Source organism: Poecile atricapillus, chromosome 14 (assembly GCF_030490865.1).
Source record: "Poecile atricapillus isolate bPoeAtr1 chromosome 14, bPoeAtr1.hap1, whole genome shotgun sequence".
Classification (NCBI taxonomy): domain Eukaryota; kingdom Metazoa; phylum Chordata; class Aves; order Passeriformes; family Paridae; genus Poecile; species Poecile atricapillus.
Genome location: NC_081262.1, coordinates 7253969 through 7273054, shown reverse-complemented (window position 1 = coordinate 7273054; position 19086 = coordinate 7253969). Strand labels below are relative to the sequence as shown.

At 36.6% G+C, this 19086-nt stretch overlaps 1 protein-coding gene across 3 annotated transcripts in view; it reads right to left on the bottom strand.

Moving 5' to 3' along the window:
• The window catches only part of PARN (poly(A)-specific ribonuclease), a 46573-nt gene that overhangs the window by 25210 nt on the left and 2277 nt on the right, over positions 1-19086 (bottom strand). For all 3 annotated transcript variants that reach the window (XM_058849444.1, XM_058849446.1, XM_058849445.1), the window contains exons 6-19: positions 18621-18681; positions 17840-18005; positions 17562-17627; positions 16772-16810; positions 15340-15382; positions 14618-14698; positions 12746-12802; positions 11820-11897; positions 10884-10927; positions 10354-10396; positions 8601-8676; positions 7522-7632; positions 7367-7436; positions 1622-1677 (exon numbers count right to left, since the gene is read on the bottom strand). In XM_058849444.1, coding sequence (XP_058705427.1) covers positions 1622-1677; positions 7367-7436; positions 7522-7632; positions 8601-8676; positions 10354-10396; positions 10884-10927; positions 11820-11897; positions 12746-12802; positions 14618-14698; positions 15340-15382; positions 16772-16810; positions 17562-17627; positions 17840-18005; positions 18621-18681 — 991 coding nt within the window. The remainder of the gene's footprint in view (positions 1-1621; positions 1678-7366; positions 7437-7521; positions 7633-8600; positions 8677-10353; positions 10397-10883; positions 10928-11819; positions 11898-12745; positions 12803-14617; positions 14699-15339; positions 15383-16771; positions 16811-17561; positions 17628-17839; positions 18006-18620; positions 18682-19086) is intronic.

Below are 19086 nucleotides of genomic sequence, written 5' to 3'. Positions count from 1 at the left end.
CACATATTCAATCCTATTTAACTTAGCACATGTTACTGAAAACCATTATTTCAGTAAAAATTGCACAAACTTGATATTTCACTACCTGACAAACAGAAACATACAACAGTCAGCTGTGCCTCATCTCTTTTTTAAAAATACAGACTCCAAGTGCACCTCCCACAGAAACCTGGCTGTACTTTTTAGGTGGCTTTGCTTCTCTGCAAAACGGCTCCCCACAGACAACCACTAGGCAGCTTCCTCAACCTACAGTGGTATTTACATCTCAGAACAGCACCAAAAGTGGCTAGAATAGCCAGCCCAACATGCCACCCCTGCAATGCTTTCTTTTTTGAAGCTTAGAAAGCCTCTTGGCTCAGGTTCTCCTGGAACATCTGCATCGGTCTGTTCTACAGGAGTGGCTTTCAGATAAAAGAGACAGACTTTCAGAGGCAGACTCTTCTTTGGCAACCCTTCCTGGCAAAGTATCAAAACAATCCTGTAAGTTGGCCAGCAAGTGGAAGTAGCATCTTTACAAATTAGTAGCTTTGGCACTCTCTCAATGGCCCAAAGTATTTACCCATTCTTCCACTCAGTATCAAACAGTTGGGGAGGGAAGATGCAATGTAATTAGATTACCATTCCAGCAGAGCCAGAGCTCAGAGATCTGACCACCTAACTGAATTTAAAATTAAATATATGCCCTTACAGAACGTATTTTCCTCTCCAACAGTTAGTTCCATCTCTCTAGGGCTGCATTCTGTTACTATTACACTGACATCTTAGAAAGCCACACTCAGTCTGAGCTTTCCGATGCAAGGAGTGGAAAACGTATCCACATGAGTACTGCTTCCAAATGTGTAATTTTCAAGACATTATGTATCTGACTCCTCAATATAGAATTAAGCTTTTATCTAATCAAGGACCAGACTGACCTCCAGGGCTTCACATTTTCCTAAGTCAAGGCATCAATGGGAACCCCCATCCAAAGTTCTCCCCCTCATAATGAAATCCCGTAACAGTAAGGACATTTACGTTATTAGAATCTTTTTCATTTAAATATATTATAAACTAATTACAGCTCCAGGTCTGTAAACTGAAATAACCTATAAGGTAAAAATGTTTTAAGTAATATGTTTCCATTACCATAACCCCATGTGGCAAAAGAATCCTGATGTTTAAGCTGAAGTTAATTGCATGTCAATTGACAAAGTGGCCACAGGATTTTAAGAACCACGTGCTTTTCACTAGTTTGCATTCTGTGTTTACTGCTGGGGTGAGGGGACAGTGTTAAGATCCCACTTCTTATGTGATATAGTACATAAGAATAGTAACCCAAAATAACAATAAAGCTGTTAGTTTCAAACTCATTTAGTAACATTAACTTAATTTGTTCTCATCAGCCCCCTTTATTATGCAGATTCTCTGGTCAAAGTTGAACAATTTCTGGGTTTACTGTTCAGTTAAAGGAAAACAAGGGAGCAGATACTTTTAAATCATTTCATAAGTAGCTAATAGCCTAAACATAGCTGATAGATATGTTGACATCCTTGCTTTAGATATGCATGACTAATTTTTACACTTCCTCCTCCAGGATGTTTGTCAGAATGGTGTTAAGATTACAATGAAAGAAGCTACTTACAGTCTGGTCCTTCCAAATTGAGATATGGTATGTCCATTACTCTCATAAGAAATAACCTAGAAGCAAAATGGAAAAGAACCATTAGCAAATTTCTGCCTGAAGATCTTTTTCTTTTTATAGTTTCTTTGACACGTTTGTTCTGAAGAAGCAGAATTAACAATCCTAAACTTATCTTAAGGTATGTTAAAACAAACAGACCCTCTAAGCCCAATCCAACAACCAGATTCAAACATTACTTGGCATCATGCCAGGAATTTTACTTGTTCAAGAAAGCAAGAGCAAAAAAGGCCCAAATCAACAACTTTTTTTGGTTTTGCTACAACTAGAAGACAGAAAACAGCCCTAAACACTGGGGTAAAATGTACTGTACGGCAGGTTCACATGTGAGCCACAGGGTGTGAGAACTGGCACCAGTTGTGCCACACACTGTCGCACCTAATTTATCTTCTGAGTCCCAGGAAAGGTACAGTCTAACATCCACTGCATCCCCCTGAGCACTGCAGCACCTAAAAGGAGCTTTATCAATAAAAATTAGAAACATCTGCACCAATTAGCTTCAGAAACTTCACCCGTTCCAGCACAGCACTGAGTAATGAAGACATTCTACAAGGCAGCCAGAGTTTCTTTCCTATGTTTAGCCTTAGGTGCCACACTCCTGAGGACCTGGCTTCAACACAGCTGTCTGTCTAAACTGGACAGGGTTGGCTCCACCCAGAAAACAAGGAGGCACAGGGATACCACCACAAAGGCATCTTTTATGGAATTAAAGGAAGTGGTATAGAAAGAGGCAGCATGGGACACATCCTCCAAGGAGTAAAAGAAGGTATGTGACCACATTCCAGCTCTGGTGGAAGACATTAGGTAGGATCATAGCACCTTAACAGGGCACCCAGCTGGGCAGAAAAGAACTGGGATCTGTGTTCTCCCAGTAAGCTGCTCCCAGACCACCAAAAGAGGCTCAATTTGATTTATTAGCTATGATTTGTGCTCACAGCTTCATCTGAAATGTCGGTGTCACTGTTAGTAAGAGATACAGCCCTCTTCAGACCCCAGTGCAGGGGATAAGCACAGCCTAAATAGGCTAAATAGAAATTTTCTACTGGTCAGTAAAAGCAGTTTAGTCTTTGCTGGATAGGATGTCCATCATCCATGCAGGACAGCAAAAGTGGGAGGTTTTATTAAAAAAAAAAAAAATATATATAAAAAAAAAGGCAGGTTTGTTTTAAGCTGAGTTATCTGAACAAACTTCTCCCAAGTTCTTGGAACCTACTGTTTTTAAAGCACTCAAATAGTAAGTTTTGTAGGTTTTCATAAAAATAAAGATGAAGTCTACTAAAAACACACCAAAAACTTCTGGGGAGAAACACTAATTAAGTTTCTTTCCCCAGGTTTTATCATATTGAGGAACACAACAAATTGGCCAATTACAAGAACAGACTTAAGTAAAAAAAAAAAAAAATATATCCCTGAAATTAATTAGGGTCAGTTTCTTTATTCTCTGAAACCAATCCTACGTTTATTTGTTTGGCCAAACAATTATGTCACTAAACAACACATACACACACAAACACACATATTCTCTGTAGCCTAAATATTGATTTTAGTATTAAGCGCACTTCAGGTGTGTTACAGAAGTAACTGCATCTTGTAGCACTAACTTACACCACATGGATCATGAACACCAAATTCCACCATAATCCATAATTAAGTATCCATAACTATGGTTCTGAGATTCTTCATCTATCTGCAGAACATTTAACTTAGTAAGACTCTTCTGTATGACAGCAAGAACTCTATATTAAATTATCTCAATACATGAAGTTATGAGTTAATGTTGTAAAAATCTGTGTCGTAGCTACATTTCTTTAAAAGCTAAGCAGACCAAGCTAAAAAAATATTATTTCCTACACTGTTTAAGGACTACAGCCAGATTACACAGTCAGAGGACAGAGATCCATTTCTCAGTAAGAACTATGAGGTATTTTGACGAAGCTTTTTGGAAGACAATTGTTTCTGTGGCAAGTCAAATGAAATGAGGAGAGGAAGGCTATCATTGTGCCAGTCACAACAGTGCATAAACAGTCTCAAGGAGTCAACACTGCTCCTCTGCACTGAGCTAGGATTAAAGTTTTCATATCTGTGTGGTGAACTGTGCACAGAAACTGATCCAGCTGAAAAAAAAAGGCTTTTTTTTACTGTTTTTTTTTTTACCAGTTTACTGGTTTTTGCTTTTTTTTACCAGTTTACTGGTCCAGGTCAGTGACTACTTCAGCCACATGTTGCTGCAAGCACAAGAACAGAGACTGTTTACTCCTACACTGTGAGAGGGAAGTTATTGGTCAAACTGCACAAAAGCATACCAATCTCCTTTTGCAGTAATTTTGCAAAGGAAAGTAAAGCATATAGAAAAACTGAGGGATTTCCAGTACATGCCAGAGAACATAGCCCCCTATGAGAAACTTTCTACTAATATAGCACAAACCCAAGTGATTTGCATGGATTTTGGTTACTGATATCCATTGTATTAAAAAAAACATTTCTAAGCTTATTTCTATTTCTACAGACCATGATGCTATTCAGGTCAATAAAACATGGTGTTCTCATTTCTCTACACCTCTTCTACCCCCTACATCAAAAGAATAAATACCATTCAAACAACCCAAGGAGATACAAAAGAACATTGTCATTAAAAGTTTGTGAGGGGCTTGTGGGTGGGGGCAGGAAGATACGGAAGAGCAGTTGCCCTAAACCAGTCACAACATTTCAAACCAACTCAAAAGTATATGAGACAGTAACAGTATCTAAATTATACATACAAGAGTATACTCATAAATGTTCATTGGGGATTACTCACAGCAGACAAACAGGATTTTTCAAAGATTTTATATATACAATAAAGCATAAAGATTACAGAAATGCATCTCTGGAATTCCTGGCTTATTGAATTGTTTATCATATAACTTATGTATTATGCCTAAAAGAGCCAAACAACCCTAAGGGAAAGTCTGTTTTTAATCAGTTCCACTCTCACAAAAGCCCTAAAACTAAAGATTTTACCTGTGTTCGTCATCAAGCTATATGAACATTAGCCTATATCCTGGCCATCACTCTTCAACAGCCAGCCAGGAGGCTGACATAATGAAAGACATCAAAATTACTTTTGAAAAAAGTATTGCCTTAATTTGAAAACTAAGTTCAAGAAACATCAAATCTTCACGTTTAAATTTATATTTACTAATTTAATTCACATTAGTGTCAAGCCCATTTAAACAAGAAACATTTCCAAAATCCTAGCAATGATGTGAAAGTTTAATCACTAAACTGTATTTAAATATTAACATATAATATACAGAGATCTTGAAATTAAGACGTTATAAGCAACCCAAAGAATCATGTCTGTTTTAAAGAACATTTTCAAGACTATCTGGATAATAGTTCAAACTGAGAACACTGCTTCTGAATAGCTGCCTTATACTAAACTCCTCCGGTCAGCTTCTTTCAGGAAAAACTTGTGACACAAGGTATAACTTTCATTTGTTTAGCTTACTGTTTGCATGTTGTAGTTTGTGTTTTGCTTGAAGAACATGACTACAGCACAAAGGAAAAGGTTTCCTTGTTCTGACTGCTGCCCACAGGATCAGGTAGAACTTCTGGAGGAAGGAGGAACATAGTTTTTTTTCTCCCCAGCAGGAAGAAAGGATGCTCAGCTAGGGAAAGATTCTAGACCACAAACTAGAGACAAGTAGGTGTAGCAGGAAGCTGGCTGGCAGCCCAGAGCATACCTGCCAAAAAGCCCCAGAAGCAACACACTCACTAAGGGACCTTTAGGGAACTCTGAACTGCAGAGCCCAGATACTACTACAGGTGCTAAAAACACCACCTGCTGCAGACAGAGACTTGCAAGGACTGAATGAATGAAGCAAAAGACTTGTTCATTTAAATACCTCACAGTTCTGACTTATGACATGTAGTTAAATCTTCTTTATTAAAAAAAAAAAATAAGTAAGAGTTGTCTTATTCTGGTTTGTTAGTTTACATTACAAGAGAAAGAAAACTACCTTGAAAAATACAAGCCTTGGCCTGCTCACTGTAAGGAAAAGGTGAGATAGTCTCATCTGCAGGTTCTTAGGTGATGTGGCAGATGTTAGTTAGAATATGGCAAAGCTTCTGAAATCATTTGAAAGTAAGACATGGCAAGGCTTCCAAGTTTCCATGATTTAAAAATAATACATAGCTTTTCTGAAACAAGAAGCTACAAGTTCTGAATAATGACAGAATGGATAAACATTATTTTCTTGCAAACACTAATTTTCAGTTCTTGCTTAGAACAGAAAAAAAAAGGCAGCTGTTGTCCCTACAGTTTTTTAACTCTTTCTGTCATTACAGTCAGGCAGTGTTAACTCTGAAGCCAGAACAGGCACAGCAGGCTTCCTCTCACTCACTCACAATTTTGCAATGTCGCTCCTAGAGGAATGTCACATTTCAAGTACACAATTAATTTGAAAAGCTTAAATTTAATGTACTATTGTGACAGCTCTAGAAGCTGCTGTTTATACTTGTTGCAAATATGTATTTCTAGAAAGAATTTTGGTTAATGATTGAAAAATTAACCTGCTCAATTGGCACCTACTACTTGGCGTGTGTGTGTTGGTGTTCCTGAAAACAACCTAGTGACACATCCCATCTTAAAATGAAATTGTGCTGATAAATTTTATCATCATCTTCACATTCAAATCAAGCAGTCACTGTTTCATCTAGGGAATATTTGTAACATCTGCTAAAATATATGGAGTTACTGCCTCATGTCTCAGTGTCAAGAGAATCACATAACTGCTGTCACTATAATAATATGATTTTCAGAACAATGAAAGGTGAAATCAAATGATCACAATGATTTCATCCTTTGTGTGGGCCATCTGAAGCTAAAATAATATATTTTGCCAACTCGTGTATTATGGGTTTGAAAGCATGGCATTTCTCCTGAATTTAAACAGACAGAGCAAGCACTAGAATCTTTTTAATTTCAACTCCTTTTCCTTTATGTGACAGATGGCAGCATCTTTAGAAGTTTCCTAAGGTAAAATCTACAGATTAACTATGTAAAGGATTGACTCTGTGCATAAAGGTTTCTAGATTCCCCAAGTCTTACTTCAATTTGTTCAAGGAGTTTGCATGAAGATCCAATTCAAAAGAAAAATACTGCTCATAGCATCATCCCATAAATCATACATGTCTATTTCTTACGCCATCTTAAAAATGGGTTACCCAACAATCTTAATACCCATGCTTTGTGTCATTTGGACTGACGTTACCATGGGTGTATTTTAGTTTTTCCAAACTGTTGAGCACATTCAGTTTTCACTATCACCAGTTACTGAGGGTCCTACAACATAAAGAACACCTGACCAGCTTTTCTTCAGTTCCACTATTCCCAAAGCTTACTCCAGAAATAATTTTCTAAACTGTAAATATATCCTCAACAGTGGCATGGGCAAGGCCATTAAAGCAGTCCAGGTTCTCTTCTAAGTGTCCTTTCACAGGTCAGCAGAAAGTAAACTATCCTCCGCAAATGAAAAGGTATTTACTTCATAGCCTCTCCAGTATTATCAGCATGAATCAGAAAGCAAAAAAAAACTTAGGTTAAAGAAAAATGCAGTTAACTATTGCTCCCAAGGCTAGAAGTAGATCTGCCAAAGGTGGTGCTGTACTTCCATGTTTTAGCATGTTTTTTATACAACTACTTACTTGTTAAAAAAAGGTTCAATGAGTTTTGATCTAGCAGACACATGGTTTTTCGGAGGACTGAGGAATGAACCTGATGAATGAAGAATAAATTCAGTATATAATAAGCAGCTACAGACAGCACCAAGGAGAAGGTTTGGAAAAGACGTCACAGGTACCTAGGAAATTAGCCATGGAAATGAAGCACAGTCCAGTAATATACGCATCATATCCTGCTTCATGGAGTTGTTCAGACGCTGTATCGTAACTTGGAAATCCTTCTGCACTTTCTGAGGGGAAAAAGACATTTATAAACACCTTATCAGAAGATAAAGGTAGTACTGTATCCTTACCCATAGGCTTATTTCATCAGAGCATAACATTTGGAGATGTCTATACAACTTCCAGAATCTTTGAATTTTCTTAAGTTCTTAAAAAAGCAGTTTCGTTTGGCATTTTTAAATAAGGATAGATTCCTAAGATGGAAAGTCTTTCCTATTAAAAAGCTCTTAATACCCAGACCTACTCAGCCAAAATGGAGTATTAATTGTAAGACAATTACAGTAGAATTCCCCACAAAGAGTATCTTTTTTTGCATTTAAGAGAACAGACACTCAGTCTAATTGAAAGCTTCACTATTAATCTGTTTGCCAACCATCTGACTGACCTATGGTCAGATTTTTCAAGATATTTAAATGAAGACTAAACTAAATGATTTAAGGATGTCTTTATTGACAAATGTACTTGGTGTTTATGCTCTGCCCATTCAGTAACATAAAAAAGTACTGCTCATCTTGATTTTGATCAAGCATTGAAACTTTGCCTTTCAACATACTCCACTCTTGAGTATTGCTCTCCCTTATCTAAATCAGCAGCTTAAGAAAAATTCCAGAACCTTGAGCTAAGCTTGCCCTTTGAATAAATATCCTTGTGTTCACCTCAAAGCAAAAACCCCTTTTTCCTACTAAAAGAACTTCAGTAATTTCTAGAACACACACGACTGATCAATACTGTATAAGTTTTCTTGGTTTTGTTTGTCCATTCTTTTACTGTCTGGATTCTTACTAAGTTCCAGTTATACCTTTAAATATAATTGCTCTGTATGTACAGTGCCCTCATTTAAAGTCCCTTCATCAAAACACTAAGTATTAGCAGGGGAATTTATATTTCAGACCACGAGCAAAAATAATCAAAACATTTTGTTTCCCCTGAAAGAGAAAAATATTTCAGAAATAAGAGCATTTTGATATATCCTTACCAACTTTAGGAGGGCTGAATGGAACCTCTTTTAAACGCTTTTCCAGTTCTGCAAGCGATGTATTATTAATGATCTCCTGCAAGAAAAGCCATCATTAACTGCCAAGCACATTTTCCCTGGAAACTGAAATCAAATAGGATCAAATTAATATTTACTGCTGCCACCTTGTGTTCTCTAAGGATTTACACATAGCCCTACTTCAAACTAATGCACCAGAGGTATGTCAAGACAAATTTCAGTTACCTTCCCTCACTTGCATCATAATGAATCATAAGCATTTATTAATGCTGCTCAGAATTATTGAGGGATTATGGCGAAGTATTATTTCTATTTGAGTCTGGTTTTATGCAGGGTACATGTGGTAAGGGAAAAGACAATACAAAGAACAGGCAAATATTCTAAATATTGATCATAATGGTTGAAAGCATTCAAGGTGAGTATTGAAATGTGCTTGCTGACTGGACATTCTTGAATAGTTTAACAAGTGTAAATACTGCTAATTTAAAGTAATACAGAAACAGTGAAAGAAGCCTGACAATCAGAAAGTTTCTCCTACACTTCAACTTAGTTGAGTATCAGTGAATCTACTGATGAATTATATACATAAAACAAAAAGCCACAAAGATGTATTACAGATTAATTCCTTATAGAAATTCTTTATCAAATATATGTTGTCAATCAGTACAATGGAAATAAGCAGAATCAACAGCCAGAGAAAGCAAAACATCTCACACAATCTTTATTAAAATTGTATGAGATCTACGAGGACCAGATTTCATTTGATTCTCAGTCAAACTTAGCTGTTTACACTCATCTAGTCTGCAGACTGAAAAGTTATGAAGAACTAACAACAAACAAGCTCAAATGATGCATTAATCTGGCATCCCAAAGCAGGATTTCATAACAACAGCCTAAAAACCCAAGCACCTGCTGTAGAATTACAAATATCAACATAGCAGTACCAAATACAAAACTTGTGGAGGACTCTTACTTTTCAGAATGCCAAAGCCTCTATTCTTACCACAGCAGTGTGCAACACAAACTTGACAATATCTATGAGTATATTTAATAGCACTTCTTTATGGAATGCTCTGCAGTTACAGAGCTATGCACAAAGACAGATGCTGCTTCCTCAGCATGTTTTTTAATTAATTCAAAGACACATAGGAAAACAAGAGCTTATGATAAGAACACTTATCTCATACTTCTTTAGAGGAATAAGACTCATGCTGTAAGATATTTTAAGAGAAACCTGTATTTTTTTTCTTCCTGCTGACTATCCACTGAGCAAAGGCCACAAGAGAACTTAATGATGATAAAGCATTTTTCCAGACAAATCTAAGTTAGCATTCCCAGTACTCTAAGGCTTTGAATATACAAGCAGCTTCCAGATCCTATTTGCTCATGAACAGCACTTTTTTTATCTCCTGAGGGCATATGCTACTTAAAAAGAAGAAAATAATCTACTAATCACATTTTACCTAGCAAAAACTCTACATATTTTGGAATCCAAAGCTGCCAAGTTACCATAAAACTTCAAACACAAAAGTCACTAGTAGGAAAGTAAAAATTTACGTTCTATAAATTCTTTAGGTTTAGATAAGGGGTAAAGAAAAACCATTCTTCAACAATAAAAGGAGCATCACAGAAAATATTATTAGACAGTTTTCTCTACAAAGAAGTATAATTTGTTTCAATACACATGTATTAATGCAATTTTGTGTCTTCAAATCATTCTATAATGTTAATTTACCTTAAAAGGTTGTGTACTTGCCATCAATTTAGTATCCAGTAACCTAGAAACAAAATAAGAGCTAAATAAGTTGAAACAGAAGAATGCCCATTTTGCCAAATCCTCAAAAATGTTTTAGTGCATTAGCTGGGAAACAGCAGATACACTCTACTGAAAATTACTGTTGGATTTGGAACAGCCAAAACATTCCTTGGCTTTGTTCAGCATGAAAAAGGACAGCAACCAAGGAACAGCAAGAGATACAAACAACTAGTAGCAAATAAATCTTGTTCCAAATGAAGTGTAGATTCAAAACACCAAACATCATGCCAAAACCAGGAGAGTAGCAAGGGTGCATCTTTTGCCAAGAAGTGAACCAACGGCAATGTTTTTCTGAAAAAAAGCTGCTCAAAATTAATTTAAAAATAGTATTTATCTAACTTGATTCCAATTTCTTTTTCCAATAACAGCTGGGGTACAGGGCTGAGACAAAAAATATCAGTTTTCCAAAGCTATACTGAAATGGCTGAAAGTTTGAGCTAAGAACTTACCGGGGAAAGACACATGATGTTACTTCCTTGAACTCACTTAGGTCCTAATTTAACATTAAATTGGAAGACAAAAATCAAGTCAGCGAACTGTTTACAGTCTGGAGAGGACAGAGAGCAGTAGCTACAATTATCCAAACAGCCTCTAAAAGTGAACCACAGTAACTGAATTCCTAATGTAAGAGTTGTATTTGTCAGCACTACCATAGACACCACTTGCAATTACACACAACTGCAGACTACATATTTCTGATTTGTCTGTCATTAGTAATAAAAGGTCCTGTCACTGCCAACACCTTATCCTATTTTATACTCTAGGCTACTTCTGATTCCAGCCTACTTAACAGTTCTTAAGTGTTCCCAGCATCTAGTATTTCAATAGAATATAAGCAGTCACTCCAGGTGCCTGCCTACATGTTTAGATCTGCCAAGGGTCAAAAATACAGGAACTACTGACAATTGCTTATGTTCCAATACCATCCAAACCAGCCCCAAACTACTTCTTCCCATCTTATGACCAAGTCTTTTCCCCAAACACCCACAAGCCCCTTAAGACTGCAAGTAACAATGTCATGTGAGCCATCCTTCCAAGGAGACCTTTGGCCTCCTCAATGTTCTTGATTGTCACCAGTCACCAGTGTCTTATAACACATCAGTCAGTTAAATATACCTGATATAAGCAAAAACCACAGTTCTACGATCTGTTTTGATCATTTTAAAAATGCAAAGGAGAACAATCCAACTAAACTTTCTACGTAAATATTTATGACAATACGGCAGTAGCCCAGAAGTACCAAATGGATTTTTTAAAAGTACTTTTCTATACTTCTTCATAGACTGACCAATTCTTTCATTCAGAAGAAAGTGTGGAGTTAACACTAAAAGACATATACATTAAGGCATTTATTTCATCATCTGAACACCCAAAAGATTACTTACATCAGGTAGAGGACAATAGAACTGATGTATGGTGTGCATAACATCCAGCAGCATGTTGTGCCCAATAACAAGCTTGCCCTGTGAAAATAACATTAAATGTCTGTTACACTTCCAGTCCTGATCACGGTGAAGGGAATCTGTGAAAACCCCTATTCCAGCTGCCAGCCAAGGGCATGTGGGAAAACACACATCAAACCTCTCCATTGCCCTCTGCCTGCCCCACACACTCCTCCATTCTCTCAAAGCAGCCACTCCTTTTTCCTCTACTGCCACCCATTTACCACAGGCTTCCACAGCAGCTTCATATGTTGAGATGATGCACTAGAACAGCTACTTACAACTTGGTTTCCAAATGTAGTCTATTTAAGATTGAAGCCAAGGCATTTCTCAGTCCATTACCTTTTAATTTGTTCTACAACAACACACAATATACTCCTTATGGTTATAATATACAATAGTTATTAAGGGCATGGTCTGGCTTGGTCACCTTTCATGCCAGATGTTGTCCAAGCAAGCTCCTTGAAAAAGCTCAAGCAGTTTTTTTAAATGTTAACTTTGATTCATTTGACATGACAACAGTCCTTCTTTGATAGTCTTTAACTGCCAGGAAAAAAATAAAAAAGGAAAAAAAACCCACAATCTTTTCAGAATAGAGAAAAAAGAAGACACCAAAGCTTATTTACAGCCTAAGATGTTCCTATTCTTGACTCCTACAGATAATAAGATTCTTCATGTCATTCTGTAGTTTGAGCTTACCTAACCTACCACACTCAACCACTGTAAAACATGAAGCAACATAAACTTGAAATGTCACTTTAACTTGTATTTCATCATCTCTTCTAAAATGTAACAGCAAAAGAATCCTTTCTTTGAATTATTTACTTTTTCTTACAAACAAAGGTAGGTTAAAAATCACATTAACTTACAGAATTAGCAATGGCATGAACAACTCTGGAAAATCCTACAGCATCATTCAATTCTTCCTGTAAGCAAAGATTCTGACGTTAGTGAAGCAGAAATCCAAATATTACCAAAACTGTACCTGCAAACTGCCAGATGCCCCCCGTCTGCCTGTGTTTCTCAAACATATCCAAGAACAGAACACAAAGGAAATGTCAATATTTGGAAGACACAAGATGTCAAAGCAACGGAGATGCTTCTTCCAGACTTCTCGTTTTGTGTGTAGTTCTTTCTAGCTCAATGTCAGGTAGGACAAGTCACAAGCTGCTGTCCTCGGTTGCCCCTGGTCAGAAGCCAAACAGCCACTCTGCCCTTTGCTCACTTCCCTCACCCAAAATTCAAAGACAGACAATAAGATTTGTGGATAAGGATAATGGGAACCCATCCCCTCCAGCCTCATTGCTTTTGGGGGAGGGTGGGAGAGAAAGCCTTGACACTGTGCAAGTGCTGTTCAACAGTAGACAAAACACACAGGTGGTATCACTGGTGTTTTAGCCACAAAGCAAAGCACAATAAAATACAGGCTGCTACAAAGAAAGGAAACTTCACCCCAACCAGAGCAGTAACAGCTGCAGTCAGCTCATTGTCAGCACATGATCGCCAATAGTGCTCAGCAGCTATGACACTGCAGACAGTTCAGAAGGTATTAAAATGAACCTATATATTAAGCTGTACTCTTTACATATGTTATATATGCAACAGGTTGAATCCTGATTGTTACTCCTACTAAATCAGACCCGAACTTTTATGCTAACACAGATTGGGGAAGAAACATTCTTCATTAATTACATAAACAAAACCAAGAAGAAACATTAAAATGTATGACATATTATATAATATTGTAGTTGTATAAACTGACTCTGGATTGGTTTGGGGGGACCTGACTACAGCACAAACTGTTCTGTAACAGATTTTTCTTTTTCAGGTCTAGGGAAGTAATTTCAGCTTTATGTTACCTGTCTATTCAACCAGAACTGAAATTTAGTAAAAACATTCACTGTTAATTTAATTCAGCTCTGAACACTGCTAGTCCAAGCAAGTAATACTCCTACTAAATTTTTTTCAGAAAAATCTACTGTAGAAGTAAATTGTTCCTGACTTGCCTTCTGGAAAAAGAGATGTCACATAAGTTAATGTCTCTTTAGATAGCTCTTTCCCTCCTAAAAGCGCTTCTGCATAGGAGTATCATTGGCTCCACCCAAACTGACTTTATCTTGACACATGAAAGCACAAGAGTCTGATCAGGAATTCCCACAGTTCAAGTCATAAGACCTCCTGAAATTTGCATCACTCAATAAGCAAAATACAAAGTCCCATAAACAGTGAGAGTGCCTGAATACACCATGTGTGACCTGGTCAGCCTGTTACCACAGCAGTAGTGTACAGTGTGTTTCTATTGAGAAATGACACATTCATTGTACAGGACACTAATTCAGACAGAGAAGACCAAGCAAGCTTTGTAAGAGAAGGGGAGACTGTGAATCCAAACAATGTAACAACTTGTTCAAGAATTTCTGCAAGAAACTGAAATTTCCTCTTACTAGGCCACTCTTCTGTGAGAGTGGAGATTCATAGGAGGTGGTCACTACTCCAGAATACTCATTCAGTATTCCATAAATTCTGATTTTTAAATAATTTTTAGAGTGTTTTGCAACTCTTTTTACTCTGTTGCAAAGCCAAAGTTATCTGGTAGAATTTAGAAAATCAAATTTAGCCAGAAACAGCAAACCAAAGGGAAACAATACCAAACCCTATCCTGCATTTTTGCATTCCTGAGTGAAGTCAGAGATTCTCACCCTTCTTTTCTCACACAAACACATGGAATTTAATTTATTTACCTGTTCTTTCGCTTGTTTCTGCTGCTCTCTTCTTTTTCGTTCCTCTTCATCTACCTTACTAATAACAATATATCTCTCCTTCTAAAACAAAAAATGTATAGTTTGAGGAATGACTGAGAAGTTCAGATTTAGGGCTGCTGCAAGTTTCTGTAAATTTACATTGTAAAGAACACTGTTATACCTCAGCAGCAGTTACTTGGCAACACAACTGTTTCTATTGTAGGCATCACATTATCACCTACTCCCAGAAGCCTACTTCAGAAAGCTGGATTTGATTCATCCACGAAACCTTATTTTTTCTAAACCCACTTTTTACCTCTCGAAAACAGTTATCAGCATTTCTTGGTATATAGTTTGTTTCAAATACTTTTTGGAGCAGAGATCTGTGCTGGGAATTGAGGACACAGCATGTGATGCTGCTGGTTTTTTCTAAGATCACAACCTGCTTTTCACTAATATAGAACATCAGATCCACTGTATTTTAAAACACCTTTTAGTATCTGTTTAAAAAGTAGTATTAAGCCACAGAAATACATGCCCACACTCCATATGTTGGTCAGATATAACGTTTAGAACCTAGTTCACTGAAATCCATTTAAAATGCTGTGCATTTACATAATAAAGCTCAAGTTAAATCTAAAAATCAGGAGAGATAGTGAAATTGAGAAATACAATTTCTTTTAAACAGATCAAATGTTAGAGGCAGTCATAGGCCTAGTTACCTTATCTGACTCCAGAGTTTCCACATGGATACCTTTTGGATACCTACATCAAAACAAATGAAATATTAATAGCCATTCACTTGGCATTTAGCATATTGAAACCACAACAGTAATTCAATAATTTCATGTTTCACTATTTCTGTAAATCTTAGGTATAAAATAACTATTGCAAGTTTCTTTTCAATGTTAATAATAACAATTTTAATTTTAATAATGCAAAATTTGAAGCAATTGAAGCAAAATGGACTCCTTACATTGTCTAACAGTAACTAGCACTTACACAATTTCCCATACTATTGTTGTGGAACCTGTAACCTTTTAGTTTGGTAATATTAAGTAAATGTCATCTAGATATTACATCATAATGTAGAAACTTTGCTGTCAAGAAATTCAAAATGAAAACGCTGGTGAGAATGGTCTCATTTATTTGCAGCCCCATGACAGCTTCTTTGAAGACTGCATCTCTTGAAGACATCACTAATTTGAGGATTTATTAACAACCTTCAACTTTCTGCTAGCAGTAAATTTTAATAGGAATTATTAACTCAAATGTCATCACCTCTGCTACAGGGTTGCATCACACCACCACAGTCATTTAATTTCACATTTAATTTCTAAATGTCACATTTAGTCACATTTAATTTCGAAAACAACATCATACACAGAACCATAGAGCATCCAACTGATAGCAAAAGTAAGAGAATATTGCCTTTTCCTGCCTAACCAGTAGCAATTATTCTCATCATCTCATAATGAACTAACCACAACTGTGCAATAACTGCAGAACCAGCAAATTTCCTTGTCCTCTGGCTACTCCTAAAATTAGTACTGGAGAGCACACTCCAAACACTTGTGTCCTTTGCACCCTGACTCCTCAAACAGTTTTGAGCCTCCATCTCACTTACGAGCTGCTTCACGTGATAAACCTTGCATGCATCAAAACACTGATACATCAGAGAATACTTCAACAGAGGAAATGACCTTTGAAGAGGTCATGACACAAGGGCAATCAATAACTTCACTCTTCTGCTTTAATTATTTAATTTAACTCCAACAGAAAATTATAACCATACCAGTACCTACTAAAGAACTATTATTTTTTCAGGTAAAGCCCACAATCTGTATAAGCACATGCACTTTCTGTTCACTAAAAACCTAGCATGCTGCATTTGTTACATAATTCTAGACTGTGCTGTTCTATTCAGAGATCTTATATACAAATGATAAAACAAATACTAAGCTCTAATATCTAAATTAATCATCACAAAAAAGTTCAAGGTAATTCATCTTCAGAACATTACAAAGTTTTCTTTTAAAGGGGAAAAAAAAAGTCAAAATCAATCACCCCAAGGTTAAGTAGATTAGCTCTTACCCAGATCTCTTATCAAAAGTACTAAAAATATACAGTAAGGCAGTATTACCAGTAACTTACTTCCAGCTCAAGGTCTGATAAATTAATTTCCTTTGAAATCTAAAACCAAAAGACAATCATGTTACTAATAACCCTTTCACAGAGTGTCTCCTAGTAATGATTTCCAGTTAAAGCTAAGTGCTCATTTGTAGAAAGATTTTTAAAGAGTCACTGCTAGCAGAACTATAGGCTAGGAAGAGATTTACTGAATTCTGATGTTCAGCTGCCAAACTGTAAAGGCGTTTACATCATGTTTTACAGTTATCCACATACCTTCCAATCAGAGAGTATTCTATAGTCATGATCCCTCAACATAGATACAATGATGGTTCCTTATCCTCAGCTTTACTATTTCTGAATTCAATTTTATTTTTTTTTTAATTTTTTAAACAATCATACTCTTCAAATACCTACTTTCCAAAGCTAATTAGATTGTTTTGGGACGGAGACCTACTAAAAATAGTCACACACTGCCAACTGTGAACAACCAATAGCTCAACAGATTTGAAAAGCTTCTTTATAAAATGCAGCTCCAAGGCTTATGGATCACTTCAGCAGTAACAAAAGGTAGCTCACACATACAAGACATTTCTTGGCTATGCATAAATATTTTGCCACCACATGCAGAAGTTACAGATCAAAATAAATTACCCGTATACATCACCACATTATCTCGACATCCAAATATTAGTCAAATCTAGATTTTTCTACAGTTAACCCAAGTGAACATATTCTTCCCTGTCACTCCCCTAATTCTAGAAGACCAAATAAAAGAAAAAAATTTATAAGAGATTCAGTTTCAGAAACTGACCCTGTACATGGCTCCAGTTCCAAACTTTCACTTTCTTCATTCTTTAGTAAGTCTTCTATCTGTTCCCTGGAAGAAACAGATTATTTGCTTCTGTATCTACTATTCTATTTGTTGGAAGTTTACAGCTCTCTCCAAAAGACAAGAAAATGCTTCATAACAAAAAGAGCAGCATTTTACAAACAGTGAACTAATAGAAATGGCTTCAACATATGAAAATATCACTACAGCTCACATTTTAGTTTCAACAACATCAGAGGATATTAAACAGCTGTACTTACACTACTTTATCAACAAATTTTTTCTGATCTTCAGGAATTGTTACAGGGCACTTTGTGGAATTAGGAGAAATGTATGACAGAGATCCTGCACCATTGGCTTGAGAACGTTTTTCATCATACTGTTCCCTTAGCTGTCTTTCTTCTTCCTGATTTAAATAAGGAATTCCTAATAAAAAAAGTAAAAGCTCATTATAATTAGAAATAAATTAGGGAGGCATTTGCCCCTGCAGGCTGAAAGCACACCCTTCCCTTTCAGTGATCTGCTGAGGATGTGTGTGTCTGTCCAGCCACCCTGCACGTGCCAGGTTAGCTGGTACCACTGCACAAGGCACGAGCCCCAGCACTGCAGAGCTGCAGATCACAACCACAAAAGTAGTGAGCGCTTCTCTGTTTGCTCTGTGCATCACAAATAACAGACTGCAGCAGCCCCAGTGAGTGCACTGGGATTCCTTTCCTAGACATTGCTACTGGTGTATCACACAGCTCCACACTTTGTTACTCTCTCTATTTATTCACCCTTTGCCTCCATACAAAAAAAAAACAAACCACACTCTCATGTTAGTGGGAATTCTGTTCTGCTGAACTACACAATGAATTCTTGGAAAGGAAACTACAATCAGCACAACAGTAGACTGGATAACAATAATTCAAGAATTTTATTACATATTAAGACAGTATCATGGATGGCAGTCTTTTTTCTTTTTGCAGAAAACAATGAAAGGTGTCATCATAAATTTTGCAGAAGTTGAAAGAAATTGAAAAAAAACCCAAAATAACTCACCGTTGCGAAAAACTTTATTAAAATCAAATCCTTGGTTTGCTAAAAAATCTATACTTGAACTCTGCAACAAGAGAAAAAGGCTTTACAATTGGCAAAAGTGGCTGTGGCACAAAAGATAAGTTATTTTTACACTTTTTAAGAAATTATACAAAGTCCAAAGCCAAGAACAAACAAGTTTGTGGCCCTAAAGAAGCCACTGATAGTTTAGGCTATGCTACTTTTCTTACTGATTTTAAACTTCCATAAAGTACAAGAACAATGACCATGGTAAGGGATAAAGATAAAAGAACAAACTATGTAAAGAAAGAAAACTAAAGAAGGCCAAATGTGGTTCAGGAGAACAAATCTGAGACCAGAAGAATATTGACAATAGCCTGGGAAGCAGTGAAAGGGAGATAAGCAGATGAGAATAAAGGATTACAAAAGAGAACTGGAAGTTCAGCGAGAAAGGGGACAAAAACAGAAT